Source organism: Dufourea novaeangliae, unplaced genomic scaffold (assembly GCF_001272555.1).
Source record: "Dufourea novaeangliae isolate 0120121106 unplaced genomic scaffold, ASM127255v1 scaffold101, whole genome shotgun sequence".
Taxonomy (NCBI): Eukaryota; Metazoa; Arthropoda; class Insecta; order Hymenoptera; family Halictidae; genus Dufourea; species Dufourea novaeangliae.
The window spans coordinates 1,952,395-1,972,458 of NW_015373989.1; the positions used below are offsets into that span (position 1 = coordinate 1,952,395).

The 20,064-nt window shown below is 46.7% G+C and overlaps 1 protein-coding gene and 1 non-coding gene across 2 annotated transcripts; one reads left to right on the top strand and one right to left on the bottom strand.

Annotated features, from left to right (window-relative positions):
• On the bottom strand, window positions 1–3,813 carry LOC107187751 (knirps-related protein-like). Its single transcript, XM_015575917.1, has 2 exons — window positions 3,724–3,813; window positions 1–1,176 (listed from the first exon to the last, which is right to left on the bottom strand). Exons 1-2 carry the CDS (start codon window positions 3,799–3,801, stop codon window positions 1–3), a joined length of 1,254 nt encoding a protein of 417 aa, XP_015431403.1. The 5' UTR covers window positions 3,802–3,813.
• Window positions 3,814–12,682: 8,869 nt separating this feature from the next.
• Trnap-cgg lies at window positions 12,683–12,754 on the top strand. The gene has a single exon. It is a non-coding gene; the product is annotated as a tRNA-Pro (tRNA).
• The last annotated feature ends 7,310 nt before the right edge of the window (window positions 12,755–20,064 follow it).

Below are 20,064 nucleotides of genomic sequence, written 5' to 3' on the forward strand. Positions count from 1 at the left end.
CTAGGATCTCGTTGTTAGGTCTATCGGTGCTGGTTTCCTTTTTAGAGGTGGACTGTCTCGATCGCTCACGCTCTCCATGTCGATTTCGTCGTCCTCCGTTTCGTTCCTCGTGGGAGTGGTGACCGACTTCATCGATAGGTCCATGGGGTTGTCTTGGGGCGGGGGACAATCCGCTTCCGGTTTGGGACTGCAGACCGGTGAACCGTCTTCGGAACGCTTGATGGACGCCGGAGAACCATCCGGGCGTGTTCGTTGGCTCTTCAGCACCGCATCTAAATAGAATCGCTTCGTGTACGTTTCCCCTGTCTCTGTATTCGGCGAGGAACTTTGCCTGGACGTTTGCACGTTGTGATTATGAGCGTATCGGTCGTTGTTATTGTTATTGGTCTCACAGGAGTCCTTGGTATCGATACCGATCGTGGTGGTGGTCGTGGTTGTTGTGGTAGAAATAGCGCTCGTTGTGTCTTCGATCACGGGAGAGTGTCGAAGAAGGTTCGTCGAATGGTTCGGTACCAGTGGATGCGAGGCTCCGTGAGAGGCGTACAGATGGTACGGGGAGAACATGGTGAGACTCGGCGGTGGAAGGAAGGCAGGTGGTAACAGAGACATGCCACCGAGGTGGAAGCCAAGGGGCAGACTCATCATTTCTTTGCTCAGCGCCGAGAGATCGGCCACGGAGGGCTGCAGGTGCGAGTGCAGTGGTCTGAACCCTGGATGACCGGAAAAGGCTGCTCGTCTTTCGGATATCTCCACGGAACTGTCGCTGTTATGCGATTCTGGTGAACTAATACTGGGCGATGTGGAATTCTTGTAGTCGTCCAAACCAAGCATCAGCATCTCGTCTTTTCGTTGGCCAGCGTGAATGCCAATGGGTGGACTCATAGGCTTCCTCTGTTGCTGTGCTAGGGGTTGGTTCGACAGATTCTGCTGGAAATGATGTTGCTGTTGTTGTTGTTGTTGTTGCTGCTGCTGTTGCTCTTGCAGTAGACAGTGAATTTTGAACCAGTTCGATCTGCGCCCGTACCGCGAACCAGATTTCGACATGCCCACCAGAAGACATTTCCTTAAACGACAGGCCTTACAGGCTGTTCGATTCTTCTTGTTGATGACGCACTCGCCGCCATTCTTGCATTCGGATATGCTGCTCAGGTTGTTGTAGGATCTCCCGAAGAAGGACTGTAACAAATGAAGGATACAGTTCATTATTGTTAGTGCGGTGATTACAGTAACGTAATTTTATTTCTCAGAACGGAGAAAGATAGAGGACGCTTTAAATGTAAATTGGAACCTCGAATGATTCGGTAAATGACGCGCAGAGCGACTGCAACGAAACGCGTAATGAGTATACAGGGTAGTCGTTAGTCGGTAATAGTGTGCTCTCGTTGTCTCATTCATGTTGTACTAGAGGGCAACCAACCGGTGTAGGCGCGTGCGGCCTACTATACTCGTGCTAATTGCCCAAATGGTGCAATTCCACGATTCCGACACTGTCGACTTTCGTGTTCCACAGCTAGAGGTAGTCTCCCCTTTCATTCGCATAAATTCCCACGTCATTTCTGTTAGATTTGCCTAAGCGTGCGCCCGTATGCTGATGCGTTCTGATTCGAATCAATTAGGTATATCCACCGAAAAATACTTCTCATACCAGCGACGGTATTGCGCATCGAGTTATCCTAAATATACACGCGAGCAAGGAATCCCAACAGACGTCGATTACGAAACTCTGGCACGATTTAAGACCTCGTTCTTTATAACAGACTTCAAAAGAATCGGCCTAGTGGCCCCGAACTATGCATTTAATACTCGCCGCGTATCGCTCCGAAACACCTACAGCTTCCTGTGTGTAAACCGCCGCTGGAAAATTTCGCCCCTCGCGGTAATGATCAGCCTTTTAAAGGAGAGACGCGAAGTACGTAGACGCACACGACATACCATCATCCACTTTCGCTTTTTCTGTTCGTACGCACGCTATATTATTAATTGTTTCTGGTTCGTTTGATCTGAAAACGAGCTCTTCCTGCGGCCCACTGGTCCCGATGCGCGGCTTGCGTCGCCGAGGCCCACGGGGCCCGCCACCGTGTTCCACTTGACTTTACCGTCTACCATCGTCGTATTCGTCGTCGTCGTCGTCCTCGGTGTCGTCGTTCAATCGTGTCTGAGCGGATCGTCGGTCTAACGTCGGGGGCCCGGTCGAAGGAGCCGAGTGGGGCCCGTAATCAAGCCACGGGAATACGCGCGACGCTTCAGGAGCGATGACACAATCGAGAAAATTCTACCGTTATTACGTGCCTCGGTGGGTCCCTCTCTCCCCTCGTCTAACATCGTCGGTACACATACACTTCGAGATTATGCAAACGGCGGAGAGGGCTCCACTTCGAAACCTCGACGGTGCCTTTTCATCGTCGAACCTTCCAGCGATTGTTACGGTTTCCTTTCGCAAAACTCTGACCCGCCGATAAATAGACCGGCTAATTACGCCACGGTGAACTTTCTTGGCGTAAAGAAACGTATCTCTGACTCACGCCGCGGGAGAAGAAAAAAAAAAAAAAGAAACAACGACCGACCGGCAGCCTGAAATTGCCCTCCTCCTCAATGGACGAGGATAATGAACCATTGTATCGTTTCCACTGGTTTTCTGGCTTATTACGCGCGCTGTTCGATAAATCGCCGCGACGGAATCGCTTCGCGAGTGTCGGGCTTCGTCAAGGACCCTCAGAGAGACACCGTCGCGCGTTCGTCGTAAGTTTCACCTTTACGCGATGGTTTTAATCGTGAGACATATCTACACGGCGGGGGAGAGGCAGTCATTGTGGCCGTGTGCGCGAGCAGCACGTGCACGTTTCGTCAATTCGTTCGGTCGGAGCGGCTTCGAGGCGGTGCTTCCGGCGCTTCGCACTTGTCTGCCACAATTGTTTCCGCCCTAGTTCACCATTACGTCACCTCGACATTGTTTCGTTTCGTTATTTTCGTTTTCAGGCCCATCGTAGCATGTCAGCTCCCCCGCGCGCGTCTCCTCGTTCCCCACTACTAACGCTTCTCGTTCCCCTTTACTGCTCGACTCGCGGCCCGTACGAAAGACACGGAATACTGTATTACGATTTTTTGACTCGATACGATTGTAAATATTTTAGGATTAATCGTCGAATAGGCGATTTATTTGATTCAATGTAGTGCAAAGTCTTGGTGATTTGGATAGCCCTTTTTGAAGAGTTAAGAATTTAAGAGTAATACTTTGATTTTATTTAACAATTTTCTATCAAGGTTAGACCAATATCGTCTGTACAATTATCAGTTACTATTTTTAAACGTATTCGTGGTTCTAATTCTTCGAAACTGTAATTGGACCTGAAACGGGACCATCTGTGCGCAATATATAACTGTTCACCATTTCAACCAAATCCGATCGCTTTCGGGAGTTCGATTGACACGCATGCCTGGTCAAACGTTTAACCTCGGCCACGAAGCATTTCGTGAAAGCGATCAGCGTTTCACGGTTTTACGAAACTGCGGTAAAGATCGCCGCGAATAACTCGCAGAAAAAAAAGAACAAGAAGGAAGTGAAAAAAATTCACGAGCCGAGTGGTTTGCTCCGAATCGTACTTAAGAATGCTTTTTGCCTCCGATCGTTGGCATCGTGCAATTCTATTTCAATTCTTCATTTTCGTGTATTTGGTAGAAATTTTCGAGGAAGTCTGAATGTATCGTGTATAAAAGATAACTCACCTTGCAGCCCTCGCAGGTGAACGCGCCAAAATGGAAGCCAGCCGCGGGCTCGCCGCACACCTTGCACTGTTGGTTCATCTGCAACAGAAAGATAATGGCTTTGTTTGAATTCGGCCCGCGTGATATCCAGGTTTCATGATACACGCTGTTATCTCGCGATCGCTATCAACTGAGTCCACGGACAGTCGTCTTTTCCAAGGATTCGTCATTCTTCCGACAATTATGCGCTTCCGTTATGCCGAATGACGAAACCGAGGGAAAACAAAATCAACGGTCGTCCCCCCAACGGCCCATCGCGACGTCGCGTAACCCATCGGGGTGGGGGGTTCTGTGTACGTTTAACGTTCGAAAAAATCACAATGCAGGCCTTATCGTGCGCCCACGACCGATCGCATGATTGAGAAAGAGAAGAAGGCTCGGTTGCGCAATTCCGCGGCGAATCGCTGGATCGTGGCAAAGCGGTGCGTGTTACGTTCAACGAGCGGAAAACCCTCGGTGTGCACTTGCCTTTTTCCCCCCTCTGTCCGAGCAGACCCGACACCGAATGGATCCGATTCCTTTCGCCTTCTTTGGCCGCTCGTCCAGAAAACGGACCGCGTTCTCGTTTTCACACCTCGACGATTTTATTCCACCGCCGCTCGTCCTCCCGTTTCCATTAATGTTACGACGAGATCGTCGATAAATCGATGGAACCGCTTCTGTTCGGTATCGTGAACAGTTTCGATCGGTTCGTGAAACTACGCAACGCTACGATACAGTTTTTACGACCGTCTCTGCACCGAGAATTCTAATGAAGCCCCCCCCCCCCCTCGTGGAATATGGGACAATAGTACTGACCCACATACGTACCCCGAGGGTACGCCGTGTCACTCGCCGGCGACTTTCATACATGACAGACTGTCGCTAAATGGGAAAGTAAATCTCAGCTAATGGAAGAGACATCGATTGTTTGATCAACGGAGTCTCTCTTTCCTGACCTACACCCCACAGTCGTTGACTCTTCTCATTCGCGGACGTTCGACGCCTCGACGTACCTATTATACTACTAACCGTAGGTATATACCTTTAATTCCGCGTTCGATTCTTTTTTTTTTCTCGAACCCTTCTTTAAACCTCCCCCCAACTCAAGCCGGTTCACGCGTCTCCTGAAGACTTCCTCGTCAGTGGCGTACTTTCATGCAGTCCGTGGACGTTCATTCATCTCGCGTCGCACAGACGAGATCGGTAAACAAACTGCACCCGGACGAAACATGTCGGGAATTTCGGTTTCTGTTCGGAAAGACAGGATAGAGAAAAAAAACAATAGGGGCGTAAGATTATGCCAGCGTTATTGCCACAACATTGATTTTCGAATCGAGCGGAAAAACTGGCGTATCCGCGCGCCCGCGCACGAGCACGATGAAGCAATCGTCGCGGTTTGCTTGGTGGACCTCGACGGTTGCCCCGGCGCGAAATCGAGCGAGCCGTGAGGAAGAAAGAGAGAGCGTCGGTTAATTGAATTTAAATGACGCACGTAATCTCGTTAAATACTGCCTGCGGGTCCATTTGATATTTGAAGGTGGCGGGGAAGAGAAGCGCATCCAGGCTTACCGGGGATTGGCCATGGCACCCCAAGAAGGATTGTTCTGCGCTATTAATTAGCTGATAGATGCTGGCGAATCGATACAACAACAACAACAACAACGCTCGTGGTAACACTCTCGATATACGGTGCGCGCGCGTGCAAGCCCGAGGTATCGCAACCTGCACTGATTGCAGGTGTGCATCCGGTAAGCCATTCAGGGGGTGCCTGCATACTCGAGCGTTTCACGTCGATGGCGGTTGCAAACGCGTTTATGCCATATTGTTACGGTCGCGTGTCGCAATATATATATGTATACCCGCGCCCGGTGATATGCACCGTGTTTTACCAGGGTTTAATAGAATAGAACGACGCAGAAAAGAATGATAGATGATTTAATGTTCTCCCCTTTTAATAAATGACTTTTAATTACGGCCTCTCCGCGGGCTCGATAAAACGGTTGATTAATTAAGCCCCGCGCGATCTAGCGTTTGCGTCCCGATGGGATCGTGTTTAGAAGTTACTTAACGAAATCGCTGCCTCCGCAGCGTCGCTAATGATCGTAACATATTGGAACGATAATTATTCCTAATAAATCCTGTGATTCCTGTGACCATACTGCGATCGATCACCAGGTGGGGTGGGTAGGGGAAGAAAAGTGAATTTTAATAGAGAAAGTCAAAGTCCCTTCTCGAGTGTCTCGATTCACCAGATTGCCGCAGGACAGACGAATCGATGATTGGGTATCATTGTTGTCTCGATACAGTTTTCCTATGATTTCCGTTACGAACGGATCCCCGCGGTGGGTAATCATTATAGTCAAGATCACCGAGGTTCGCGCCACCGAGGCCAGATTCACGGGCGCAATTGTTGCGATAGCCGATCGAGCCGTGAGAATCGTAACGACTCCTGGCGGCTCGTTACTCTCAGGCGCAATCGACTTCTTCTCCCCCGCGCCGATACTCCGTTTGATCGTCGTTGATTCCACGGAAAAGACACTGGATCGCGAAGGTGCAACCGCGGTGTGCACGTTTGTAAACCGTTCAAAGGGATCAATCCGTAAGTCCCTGCGTTCCCCAGCTCGCGGTGATTGTCCTCCTTTCTAGAGCTGACCTTCTCGATAAAAGACACTTAGCCGTTCCGATCTTCCGCTTTCAGAAAAGAATGGCAATCGATCCAGATGGATCCAGCTAGCGCGCACGTTTAAACTATTCCGTCCGACGACACGGCTAGACGAGGCCAGACGTGGCTAACTTCTTTCGAATTACCGGATTTTTTCTTCATTTACTATGCGCGCGTGAAAGTCGCACGTTGTATTAGCGGAACTATTTTAAATGACCGACGCCTCGTTACTTTCGTCGCGACACCGTGGAAAACAAGACGCCCGTAGAATTTTCCACCTTCTTTGGTTTTTCTTTTTCTCGCCTCGAACGACTACGGAAATCCGATTTGTGTTCCCGTTTTTCGACCACCGATTTGGGATCAGGCTTTTACGACCGTTGGGGGTGAAGGGCCCCCACCTATGCCGCGTCGTTAAAGTCTTTCGATGTTTTTCGTCGTTTACGCACCCTCGACTTTTTAATCTACACGTCCCTGCTCGGGATTGTAAACAAGAGAAAAAAAACAAAGGTCCGAGCCGCTTGTTCGACCGGCTTAAGTCCGTTATTCGCCTTTTTATTGATGAAAAATGGCTCGGGCTCTATTTTCTCGAGCCGTAAAGCGCCGAGCTTTGCCGACCGGATTGTGGATCGGCAGGGTGGGCCCACGACGCAGGTCACCTTTTTTTTACAACCCGGCTGCAATTATCGGGGACAATTTGTAATAAAAAGTAGCGGTCGTCGGTGCGACACTTTAAGCCTATATTACCCTGTGATTTTCGTGTTTTCACGACGGACTATGGAGCTGTATAAACGTTTTACTTTTTAATGCCATTGGTGTTTTCACCGACCTTTGTTCGTTCGACGTTTCGATTACCGTAAAGTTAAATTCAAAATAAAAAAATAAAAATTAAATTTCTTTTATTTTCAATTGTTTTTTAAGCGAGAGGCGTTAGTATGAGGTCGGGTCTTACACCTCCCGGCCTCATCTTCAACGCGATCCAGTTTGCAGTGTGCAGCTTCCGGTCTTTCGTAATGAAACGGCGTTCCGCAACGTGTGCTCCGGCGATCGGCCTTCGCGCGATGCAACGTGGACCGTTTGTTTCCGATGCTATTATTCCATCACGCTCTTCGATAACCCGATTCAGATTCGTATCTAACAATCGCGCAACGCGTCGAATACACCGCGAATGGGAACGCCGGCGACGCTTGCATATTCCGCGAGCCGATCTATTTACGCGCGATTGACGCTGTAAATCATCGATACGTACACGATCCCTTAATACACGTTCTATTTCGATGATGAATGTCGGGGCATTAATTATCCGCGACTCGATTTACAATGGATGTTACTACAATGTTACAATGGATTCTCGTTGCTTCGTTTTTTTTAACAATCCGTTGGGAATATTCTTCGCGTTATCGTCGCGATCGAGCTAGATACGATCTACCATGCGGCGTTTAATTTATTAAATAATTAACCTAATCATTACGCCCGAAGGTTCAGAAACAGTCACGGTCTTATCGCGGATTCTCATGCCCGGTATCGCTGAAATCTTGTCGAACCGTAACGCTTTTCGCTCCGTGTCACGATCAAAGACAAAGAAATCGGTCGGCCACAGACGCGCTCAAATTACGAAACGCACGGGCGTCCTTCGCTTCTTCTGCACGCTCGTAGGTGTGCACGAGATTCAGCTCTACTTATTCGACGAAACAAATGTTGCACGATGTGGAGGCTGATGGTAATTGATTGTCAGTCGCGGGTTGTGGTCTGGTTAACGTTGAATGACAGAGCGGTACATTTGAAATTTGTGTCGATGAAGAAATTCTCAATTAAATCACGATTACGAAAGGATTATTGTTCCACGGACTTGGAAAACGATCGTTTAGGTTCGAATCGATTGTCTTTGAAATTCAGAATCTATGCGTACCTTGAATGTGACGATGACTAATGTTGTCGGGGAATCATCAACGCCAGAGACAGTTATGGTCCTTTCCTCAAAAATAATTCACTGTACAACACTTTGTCACCATAACGCTGGCAAATATATTTGCGACACTGATCAGCCACCGTGTGGCGTCGGGTACCGTCGATTCCACGTAAGTCTCCAGAGAAATCAAGTAGATCGGAACACTGACAAATTCACTTTGTCCCTTGAACAACACAAATCTCGTCGAATGTTCTCACTATTCCGTCCACAATGGCGATCGAACGTTGTCACATCGGTGCGCGGGAAAATCAGGAGAAGACAGCCCTGAAGCTTCACCCCGGCGAACGTCACCGCTAGACAGTTCTCCAAAAACAAAAATAAAAAACCCACTATCATCCGTCTCCTTGTATCCCTGGAAGTGGAGCAACGAAGGTGGTAGATCCGTGGTGTGTCTTTCGCCACTGGTTAAAGGACACTAACCACGAAAATGAAAGAGTCCTACGGTCGAACCGGATAACGGAAGAAGAAGCGACAGAAGAAGAAGAACAAGAAGAAGATTCTTGACGCGGCGATGACCGTTAGGTGAATGACTTTGGAAGGCGAGGGTGTCCACGTCGATTCTTGAATCAGCCCCCACCTCCGATTATTTTCTGCGGTCCCACTTCGTTCACCCGATCGGGTCGGCCGCTCGTTCGCTCGCTCGTTCGTTCGTTCGTTCGCCAGCCTAGGCTCGTGCGCTCTCGTAAGTATACTTCGAATGGGCCTTATGGGCACACTGTGCGTCGGATCAGCGGAGAAGCGTGCAGGGTCCATCCGCGGCACAGGTGGGCCGCGGGTCCTGTCGTACCTTTGGTGGGGGGTCCTGCTGGACGGCCGGAGGGATCCTCTCGGGCCCCGGGGAGGGGGTACAAGGGAGGGGCCTGAACGGGCTACCCTCTCTTCGCTTCTCCTCCTCCTCCTTCGCCCGGACCTCCTACCCTCTCCGATCTCGTGGACCTACGAGACACGGGTTTGCACGCTGACGGTATCGATAAGGATCCTGCGGTTTCGAGGACCTTTTCTCTCCCACCCCTCCACCCCCTACCCCTCCTCTTTTTCCTCGGAATGGCTCGAATCGACGGTAGGATCTTTGCGGTAGCAAGTATCGAGTTCTTTTTTACGATCATTGTGAATTTCAGAATCGCTTATGTAAGATTGTTTTGGACGAGATTATACCGAGGATGAAGGATTGAAATTGTCTTGTTGTCCGAGTAGGAGCTAATAGTTGTTTTTTAGTTTCTTTGCTGAAACTCGGGGGACACGATATTTATTGGAAGAGTCGGAGTATTAATGTGTTGTAATTTTGAAGAGGATAAACGGTGGATGGATCTGGTAACTTATATTTGATAACTCCTTTTTTTGAATGAATTATCATTGAGTATGAAAACACTTCCTGTCGGGTGCATTGACAATATTTTCAATTATTTTTAGTAGTACTTCCGCGCAATTATTGTTACTGCAATATTAAATACCCACAAAAGTTTTTGTGTGGGTATTTAATTTTATAATTGAATAAAGTTCACAATTTTCTTTTATTCTCTTTGTCACGTTCTTGTATGTATTTTCAAATAAAAGATAGTCCCTGAAAGTAATAGGCTACGATTGTAGGAAGGCACATGTGTAAATTCTATTGCCGCAAATCACTTTTTCAAGGCGAAAAGGTGTAAAATGTAATCATAGATTAATCTTGTATCCCCATAATGCATACGATCGATATTTTTGCTAAACATGGTACGTACACAGTGTTTAGTATTACTCATAGCGCAGGTCAGTGCTAAAATTAGTTTAAAGAAATACCCCGTACTTGTGCAGAGTAACACAATTCTCGCACCGTGTCCTTGAAGATCCAACCGCGGTTGCTCGTAGATCATAGAGATCCTAATGATCGATAAGAGCTTTGGGGTTTGTGTTGGTGATATATGAAAGCATGCTTACGCATTCCTCGTCGCCTTTCATATAGTCTATTTTAGTTTCACGAAATGCTGTCTGCATTCCCCGGGGAATGGAAATATACTATGAAAATTGAAGTTATCGACATATGCATCAGGACAGGGTCACTTTCGCTCTAAAGTAATTAGTGGCATCCGCAAGCCTGATTAGTAGTCGTGTGACCTGCGACAGAACTGCAATTAACTGAACGTAGTTAATAAATAATTAGAAATGTTAAAGAAATATGTTTTCACGATGAGACTACATATTGCAAGTATATTCCATATTTATTATAGTAGTGCCACGTGTTCTCATTTAGTACATTTATAGTTTAATCTCGGAATAAATGTTAATGTCAAAGTAATTGTGTGTAACATAATCGAAAATGCTTCTATATTTATGTATGTTCTATATAATGCGAGAATGCTTCTATATTTTACGAAATTTCCATTTCTTAATTTGAGGTCAGTTGAGTTTCACATTTATATTAATTCAATATCGATAAGTTTGGTTTCGTTTTATTTCTATTCAAATCAAACTTTTTACATATCGTACATCATATAATAATACATAATATTGTCTTCATACATAGAAGTACGCATGTTTTAAACATATATCAATATGACTCCTGTCCGATGCATTGTTGTTAAACGAAAGTTAATTTAAATGTTTTAAAGCGTTTTGCTTACAGTTCGTAAAATACTCGTAAAATCATTTTTTATGGTACATGAAAGTTTAATGAAATGTGCAGGAGGTACGACCGCACTCCCCTTTTGTTCTATCGGCGGTAAGTCGAAGGCAATTCCAATCGTTCCCGAAGCTCTGCCTTTATTTCCATGAATATTGGGGGAATTTCTACGAAAACACGCTGCCTTACTAATGAATAGAGATAGATGCGTTACGGGTCCCCCCTCGGGGAACGGGCCATCGTGGTGCAGGACGGGCGCAGGCGGTAGAGGGTCAATGCGAAACAATAGCAGGGCGTTATTATGTTTTGTGCGAAAAAGGACGAGAATGTCGTAAAGTGATGATGGTGGTCATCGAATCGCTTAATCGGCCCCCGTCGGCCTTTTACGATCGAGCTTAGCTCTAATTAAAAAGTACTCGTACACCGCCTCGCCAGCCGGGGACAACCGTAAAAACGCACCGTTATAAAAACTGTCTCAAAAATTCCTACGATTCTCGTTGCTTCGCTCGCATTTTTACGACGGGCCCATTCTGTTAATCTTTATGGGCGCGAAGTGCCGTCCAATTGGTCGAGAACCGTGTCCCTGTGTGCTATTTTTAAGCAAAAGAAAAAAAAAAAGCAAACTAATGAACAACAAGGAACACGGAGGTCTACACTTTGATGCAACAATAAACGGGGCACTGGGGGGAATATTTTTTTTCCGTTTTCCTTTTGTGTCGTGTTGCCGGAGCTAAGGAAATTTCCGTGATTTCTATCATCCCTCCACACGGGAACGAAGAAAGCGTGTTCCCTCGTCGCGAGCGTGTCGTGTATCGTTTCTTTTTATTTTGAATAACAATAGCCATTAACGGTTAAAACACGGTTTCCCCCGATCACGATTCGAAAAATTCGAGATCACGCTTTCGTTTCACCCGGGCCATACATACGTCTTCCAGTAGGAAAGAGATCTCTTTTAGCCCTGAAGGAGGGAAATTATCCTCTACCCTAATTCGTTGGATCTCCGACGGGTCGCATAAACACCGGTACACGCAACAAGTTGAAACCACGGGGCTGTCTCGAGGCGCCCGTAATCACGCCGTTGTTGCCGATGAAAAGTAATTGCGATCTTTCTGACCTTTCCGCAGCTTTGTTCAGAGAGCCACGATGATCCTAACTGTAGAGGATAGGATCATCCTTGGTTGGCGGGGCAGATGTGAGCGCGCGAGCGCTGAGAGCAACGAGCGCGCCGGGGCTAATCACGAATGCAACGTTCGTTACACAGGTGGCGCCACGTGGACCAACTCCGGGAAACTCCGCGTGGCGGATCACCGGCCCCCATTCAAACGAGCTGATTAACGTTTCTTGTTTCGCTAACGCCGATCGAGTTTTTTCCCAGGGTGCCCCAGGGAATTCTCGACGATACGACAAAAATCGCGACGTCGATACGCGTAGTGGCGATCAATTAGGAAAACGAGTGATTACAATGTGTTTCGGTTCGTTTCTTTTTAAATTACAAGTTTCGACTATGTTTTCCCGCCGTAAATTAATAAACCAATCGTGAAAAATGTTCCTTTAAGATAGTCATAATTCGATTCAGTTAATTAGTTCATTTGTATCAAGTTCTTCGAGTAAGATAATAATGCGTTGCAAAATATTCTAATCAACGAAGGATAAGAAATAATCGAGAACGATAAGGAGTTCATTTCTGTGTGTTTAAAGAAAAAAATACCAACTCGGCTCGTTGGTCTAGGGGTATGATTCTCGCTTCGGGTGCGAGAGGTCCCGGGTTCAAATCCCGGACGAGCCCGCGTGGAATTTCTTAACTTTTACTTTTTACAAGCGTACACTTTCACGCTGTCCGAATCGAAATTCCGTCGGGTCTGCGGCCGTGAAATAACACCGGGGGTCTCGTCCACTAACGTTTTGTCATTCCTAACGGTACACTTTTTTTTTTCTATTAATGTTTTCGTACTCTCCCGACCTCTTCACCGGCGATTTTTTCACTGTCATTATGATTCGGTTACGTATCGCTGAAATTCCTCGGTTACTTTTATTTTTTGCTGCTCTCATGATCGTCGTGTTTGGTAATAGAAGTTGACTAGAGGCGTGGAGGGGAGGACAAGCTCGTGTGTCCGGTCGATCGTACCGTCCTGTCGTCATGGATAATTAATACGAGAATAATGCTTCGTTTCGGTCGGCTTAGACTTGTAATCTGCAGATTATAACGACCTATTTGTCGGAGGAGTTATCGAGCCTCCGAGTTATCCGTACGTTAAAAACCGGTGCATCCGTGAACGTTTTTAAAGTATCTAACAGGTTAACCCGTCGCGAGAATACATCATTAGCGATGATTTTAATCAATAAACATCGGGGCACGCCTTCGCGGGACATCGCCACGGCGTATGTCCGATACGATACCAAGGAGGACAATGAGACGACGGTGCTGAAAGTGTGGGCCACACGTAGAGAAAAATAAATTAACGACTTGGCCCTAATTGCACGTTCAGAATTTTACGGCCGACCCTGTCGTACACGTGATGTGTACAAGATTACGAACACGATGGGAGCACGGTGGATAGAGAGAGAAAGAAAACGGGGTGAAGGGGGGCGGCTATAATTACTTCGAGCGTGTTCCCTGTGCACGATAAAAAATCAGACTGAAATGGTGCCTTTATTAATTACGTATTACTTAATCACCCGGTCCGTAAAAAAAAAAACGAGGCGTAAAGAATGGAAGCGCATCCTGGTTTCTTTTACCGGACCACGGGCGCCCTCTTTTGCTCGACGATGAAAGAACCCACGAGCCAAAGAGAGCCCCAGCGTTCGTCTGGACTATGGGCTGGGACCACGGTGTGTATGTACATACAACGACGGGGTCGTGGCCCCGATTGTCCGTACATTTTTGGCCAAACGTTCACTTTTTACTAGCAACGATGGCCCCTTTTACGCCTTACGTCTGCGCGGGACACGCGTGTTGTGTAACACCCATGGACGTTTTTTCTTTCTTTTCGCTGTCCGTGGTCTCGCGCGTCTGCCTGTCAAATGTCGAAACATTTTTGCCCCGAATTAACTACGATTGTACGGATTCGCGGCGACTACGGTGCACAATAGCGACGGGTACGAGGTTGTGTCCCGTCAGGAAAGAGGAATGATACAACATCGGGGATTGTTTGTACAGTAAACAAAACTAAAGAACCGTGCGGATCGTTACAAAAGGCAGATTGCAAAAGTGTGGAGATGTACTACGTTGCGGTGCCATTCGACCGTACGTGTGCCCTCTTATCTCACGCAACGGCGAGTTTATCGCGTATAAAAAGAACAAAAAAACAGACTATTATTCGATCGTTAGTGCCCGTTTTCTCGTAACCTGTCGATCGTATGATTTTATCGTCGACGATGTATGTACGCCGATCGACCGCCGAATTGACATTTTTAATGAGCTGGCCTTCGTAAAAATCCTTCGAACTCTACGACACAATCGTGGCAATAAAACGTGTTTCGCCGGTTGTACGTTTATTTCCGTCACTACGTCAGAGAAAGGATCGTCGCGATGAGCACACACTAGAACCGAGTCGGGCGTTGATTATCTCGTGGACATCTGACACGCGATCGAGTTGAACCGGGAATGGCAGATCGCGATGATTTTAGAACTAGCGTCATCGTTAACGGGTCTACGATCGCGAGGAGTCACGTTACCGAGGACCTTAGTCCATTTTTCATTCTCTGTTTCCCTCGTGTTCATAGGATACGCGACGTTGCACACGTATTTCGAAACAATTGCCTTAATGGGACCGATGTTTCGACCGATTAGGTCTTTATCCATCTCAATGCTGACCATATTTACTATTCCATGCCGACAGGGATCATTTCGGTCCATTGGCCTTTCAGAAATCGTTATACACTGCGTGGCATAAGTATAACATCACCCTAGAAATTTCAATTCTTATGTACTGTGGTTAAAATAAAACCGAATCAAGTATGCCATGTCTGAAATCGTACTGAAAAATAATGTTTCTCCAGAAAAAGATAGATTATAGTTCCTAGGAAAAAAGTGGTTTGCTTTTATTTTAACCACAATATGTACATAAAGATTGAATAAATTAATAATATTCGATAAAGCTCAGAGTGGTCCAGATCGTTTTGTATATACATACTTTTATTATTTGCTTTTCTCTACGTGTTTATCATATAAAGAGGTTTCAGCGTTCCCCGTGTTGAATTTCTATAATTTTACGCAAAAGTCCCTGCACGACCGCACGTTCGTTATTACATATGCACAGGTAACTACAGGCACAGCTGCACCTACATACGAGGGAGCCGCTTGTGGTCACTCAGTCGCTTGGTGGCCACCTCTTTCAATTACCCGGGTCAGCTCGAGGTCGATGTCGTTTATGCGCTTTTGAAGGCCCTGCGACTGGCGAACAGATTATACAACGATAAAATATTGACGCGTTTACGTTAAACGGTTTTTTACCGAGACAAAATCCTCCCTTTATCATGTTAATGGTAACCTGCGTCTCGCAGATTAACGTTTGGTTGTGCGTGTCTTTGGAAAATTTTTAGAAACTCCGATACCACGATACTCATGAGAGAATACACTATGTATAAATTAAGTTTAAATTAATAATCGATCTAACTTTCATACAATAAAATAACGAACTTCCCATTATGTAGTAGGAACGTTGCTCCGGTGATTTCGATGCCCGCAAGACAATCATCTCACGCGTTAACTCTTTATAAGACCGAGCTAGATTACTTAACTTTCGTAAAATAATCTATTTCTCGACTAAACCTAAAACTCATACCGACGGAAATAAAAATTTGGTAGCAACATGATTGCCACTGCCTCATTAAGGGTGAAACATCGAATCGAATAACGAAATTGGATAAGGTCCAGCGAACCTTAAAATACAGTGACATCAGCAGACGGAATTTCCACAGAAATATACACTTCCCTTGTTTTTCACTACCGCCGGTATATTTGCCGCTTTTAGGTAGCCTCAGACCGTCCACGTATTCCTTCCATTTATTTGGAGAGACATGCCCGCTAATCAGTACGGTCAACGTAACACTCCAGTTTCAGATTTTTCAGTGAACGCCGACGGTTTCGGCCCTGGCAAAAGTAGACAAACAGTTAACCCTAGGTTAAACGAACCCGCCGAGAGTGGGTAAGGATACGAGAAAAGTCGTAATAGGACGAGACCGCGGATCGTTTCGCCGGCAACCGTTTTTCATCGCTTTCACCACCCGGTCCTTCCTGTCCGTACACAATTCCTCCCAGCTATATTGTGTCAGGCGTTTAATTGAAGATGGTCTGAAGGAAACGAATCCCCGTGGAAGTTTCCACGATACGCAGGATAATCGTGCCCGTGAAAATTTCTCCTGCGAGCGATCCTCTCAAAGGCGGATCTACGGTTGTGTTCGTTTAAGCGAAACGTCCAGGCGAACAAACACGATCGAGCAACTAATTTGACCGTCGATGGCCGATGTTCACGGGGGTAATCCGGTCGATATACATACTCGGAGGTTACGGAGAGAAGAAGTCTTTCCATCCTAGGCATCGTGGCCGTAGGTGCGTGGACGAGTGAGGTAATGTGGGAGAGGTCGACGTAGGTCGGCTGAGGTCGCGGACGAGGCACGCATGCCGGAATACAGGGTGCTCGTAAAGTCCCGATTAGAGAAGGCTGGTCGAGACGACCGTTCGTTCGTTTGTTCGTTCCCTAGCTGGGTCTATGCATCGGCCACCAATGCGGTTGATAGGATTCTTGGAGTTCCAGGTAATATCCGAGCGTTCGTCTCTTGGTTCGCAGCCGACTCGAGGATCCGATATACACACTCGGGGGGTTTCCAGCGTGGCGTGGACCCCGGGGTTAAACGTCGAACGTATCTCAACACCGTCGTGGCGGGGGGGGGGGGGGGAAGAGAGAGAGAGAGAGAGAGTCGGAGGGCCCTGGGACGACTGGGGCCAGTTTTGTGATTTACGCAAAGTAATCCCATTACGGGTCGCGTCGCTCGTTAACGTCACTCGCCCGCGTCTCTACGAGGTTGAATGACGTGGCCGGGGGGGGGGGGGGGGTGAACGCACGTTATCCGAGCGAAATCTTGATACGAGGAAACATATTTCAACTGATCGAGGGAAAAAATTGAGTGGTATGTATAAATAGTTTCGCAATGGAATCTGAGACCGTATCCCTTTTTCGTCGAAGGATATTCTATGGGTGATGTAATACTGATTCTCGAAAATTATTGGGAAATTTGAATAATTGTTGGGTTTAATGGAAAACATATGAATAGTCACGAATGTATACAGATCTCAATGTGTGCAATATGAATTGAATTACAGCGCGACCTTGATTAATTAGATTGCGATTGTCCGTGGTCGCGATTAACCAGGGTCTCGGTTATCGAGGGTCACGGTTATCTGGGATCTCGTATTCACTAATAACGAACGTTCATGTCTTACAATTCTTTTTTGTTTCCACGAAATCTCTCTTCCATTAGTTGGATAATGGAAGAGAGATTTCGTCCACAAGTGATACTTGTAAATACAACACGAATAAAAGAAATGTAAGCAGATACGTCTGGCTATAATTATATTGTAAAAATTAAAGTATCTTCTGTCGTATAAAGAGCTTATTTTGTATATAAAATACGTTTTCAGTCATTTCTTCTCGGGTCTTTACTATCCGCTGGCTTTCAATTTATCCGGGCTGCTTGTTACTCGAGGTCCTACTGTACTCCAAAATTGTATCGAGGTCTCAATATCTCAATAAATCTCAACTGCCACTTACAGTTCTCCAATAATATTGGCGAAAGCGGGTGAAAAAGTACGAGCTAGACGGTCGAGGAATGATAATGCAGAATTAGTGGAGTACCATTTTTGTTTACTTTGCCCTGTCTATCATCCGGTTAATGCTTTCGGAGGTGGTTTATTTAATGGTCACAGTTAGACGTGGAATTTTATCGTCAAAACGCGACATCCAGCTTGTTTTGTCGTTCCTCGCGTGAAAAAATGTTCAGCACGGGTGGTCGTTGAACGGGGTCGCGGAACGAGGTCGTAGAACCATCGACTGAAACTCGAGCGATGATTGAATAACGTTAATAACAGCTTCGGCAGCTGTAACCGCGCCGTTGGTACGCGCACCACCTCGTAACTTTGGTTCGCGAAGAATCGCCAGAACGTCAACGCTCACGGACGTTTTTACACCTCAGTCGCCGCGACGGGGCATCCATTCGCGCGAGAGCGCCGAGGGAAACAGGTGGCACTCCCTCTAAACGCGATAAAAATACACGGCCGTAACGATTTAAACGATAAAAATGCCGGAGATACGACGGAGTGCCGGCGTCAACGTTGGGAAGTTTAACAGCAGTATCTCTCCGTTTAATTTGCCGTGTGTGCGCGCAACGGCCGCGGATACGCGATACAATGTTATACTCGATGGGGTTAAGGAGTTTACGAGAGACCCATGTACGGGGTGGTCGTGAATTCGTGATGGAATATTCACGAATCCCACTGTAATTGAAGAATATTCGAAACTTAAGCGTTTTCGGGTTTCAGGACGTCATTTCTTGTGTGTCTTTCATGGAACATCCCTTAGTTGAATTACTATCTAGCTGCAACCTATACTAGAATATGAGCTTAACATATCATCAGGGAACATTCTACTAGAAATTTCAATTTCAGCTGGTCTGAGCCTTTACGGTATCAGCCAACAGATTCAAGATGATTACTAATGTTGGCAAGTCTTTTATATGAACACAATTATCTACAGAATCTAATCTTCTATAGATCACTGGACGATTCCAAACGAAGAGGTAAAAATATCAGAAAATTCTTCAGGGAAAACAAAAACACCACCTGTGCATTGTCTCTCCGACAATCTCTCTATTCAAGAGTCTTCGGTGAACGATGAAATCGCGAACACCCCGTACATGCAATAGGAAAGCCAGTCGCCGCCTGAATTTTCAGGCGGCGCACCGTAACGTTTGGTAATGGTCATGAGCCGCGACAGCCGGGAAAAGCATCTCTGTCACGGAGGTTAATATTTAGCCAGGCATCTGGGAAAACAAAGTGAAAGGAGTACGCACCATCATCATCCTTCGACGATCTTATACGACGACACGAGGCCTCTGCACACAGTTATATGGCCTATGAATCACGAAACCCGCGATGCCCACGGTTTAGTCGGGAGAGCTAATTGAAACTTTTATTCGTAATTACGCTTCTCTCCCCGGTTTTTTTCTTAACACGCTTCACGGCTTATCCTTGTGGTAATCCCCGCCCCGGCGTCTATTTCATCGTATTCGCGAAATACCGATCGTCCGGGAGAGACGGTTCGCCTTAAAATAACGCCTGACATGTCCATCGGTGGGTATCTATGTACATTCTGGAATTACTTCGTACACTTTACCGGTATACTTCTGCCGGTGTAATAATGAGTATTCGTTCACGCGTACCTACTCGAGCCGCGATATAGCTCCCCTCCGATTTTTACAATTTCGACGCCGAATGCCCCCGGAGGATTAGATCGGACGTGATTATCGTCTCGTTCCTCGTCGACAGACAATTTTCAACCGTCTCTCAACAGCCTGTGCACACACGTTCCCGTAACGAAATCGGCCGTAACGAGCCACGTTCGCACTTCCACGTGAATCTCTCTCTCTCTCGGCTCTTTCCCCGTTTAAATAACTGTTTACAACCGAGTCGATTTTAAATCAATTTCACGCGCGTCTCGGGCTACGTGTCGATAAACGATACCATACCTCGTGTAATCGAGTGATTAATTAGTACCCCGTTGATTCTTGATTCACCCGGTTAATGGACGCGTATACCGATTGTCAATCCCGATCGATTCGTCGATCGTCGATTAGTTACGATCCTTAACCGATCGATTCTGGGCCGACGATCTTCCAAAGGTCGTGAAATATTACGATGCGCTGCGTTCGAATTCGCGAACGATCAATCTCGTCGGCGAACATTTTTGGGGGGCCAATAAACTTCTGGCTGTACAAAGAGGTAAACAACTTCATGATCGTTGTTACCTGGGATAGTTTCCGCTTTAACCGCTCGTTGGGATTCATCTGGCTTACCACCGTGGATGGATATACATATACCTG

What these genes read in the sequence shown, in the direction of transcription:
- LOC107187751 (XM_015575917.1), bottom strand. Translation starts at nt 3,801, where the DNA reads ATGAACCAACAGTGCAAGGTGTGCGGCGAGCCCGCGGCTGGCTTCCAT. An exon ending in TCACCTGCGAGGGCTGCAAG is followed by an intron (nt 1,177 to 3,723) that starts GTGAGTTATCTT and finishes CATTTGTTACAG; the next exon opens with TCCTTCTTCGGGAGATCCTA.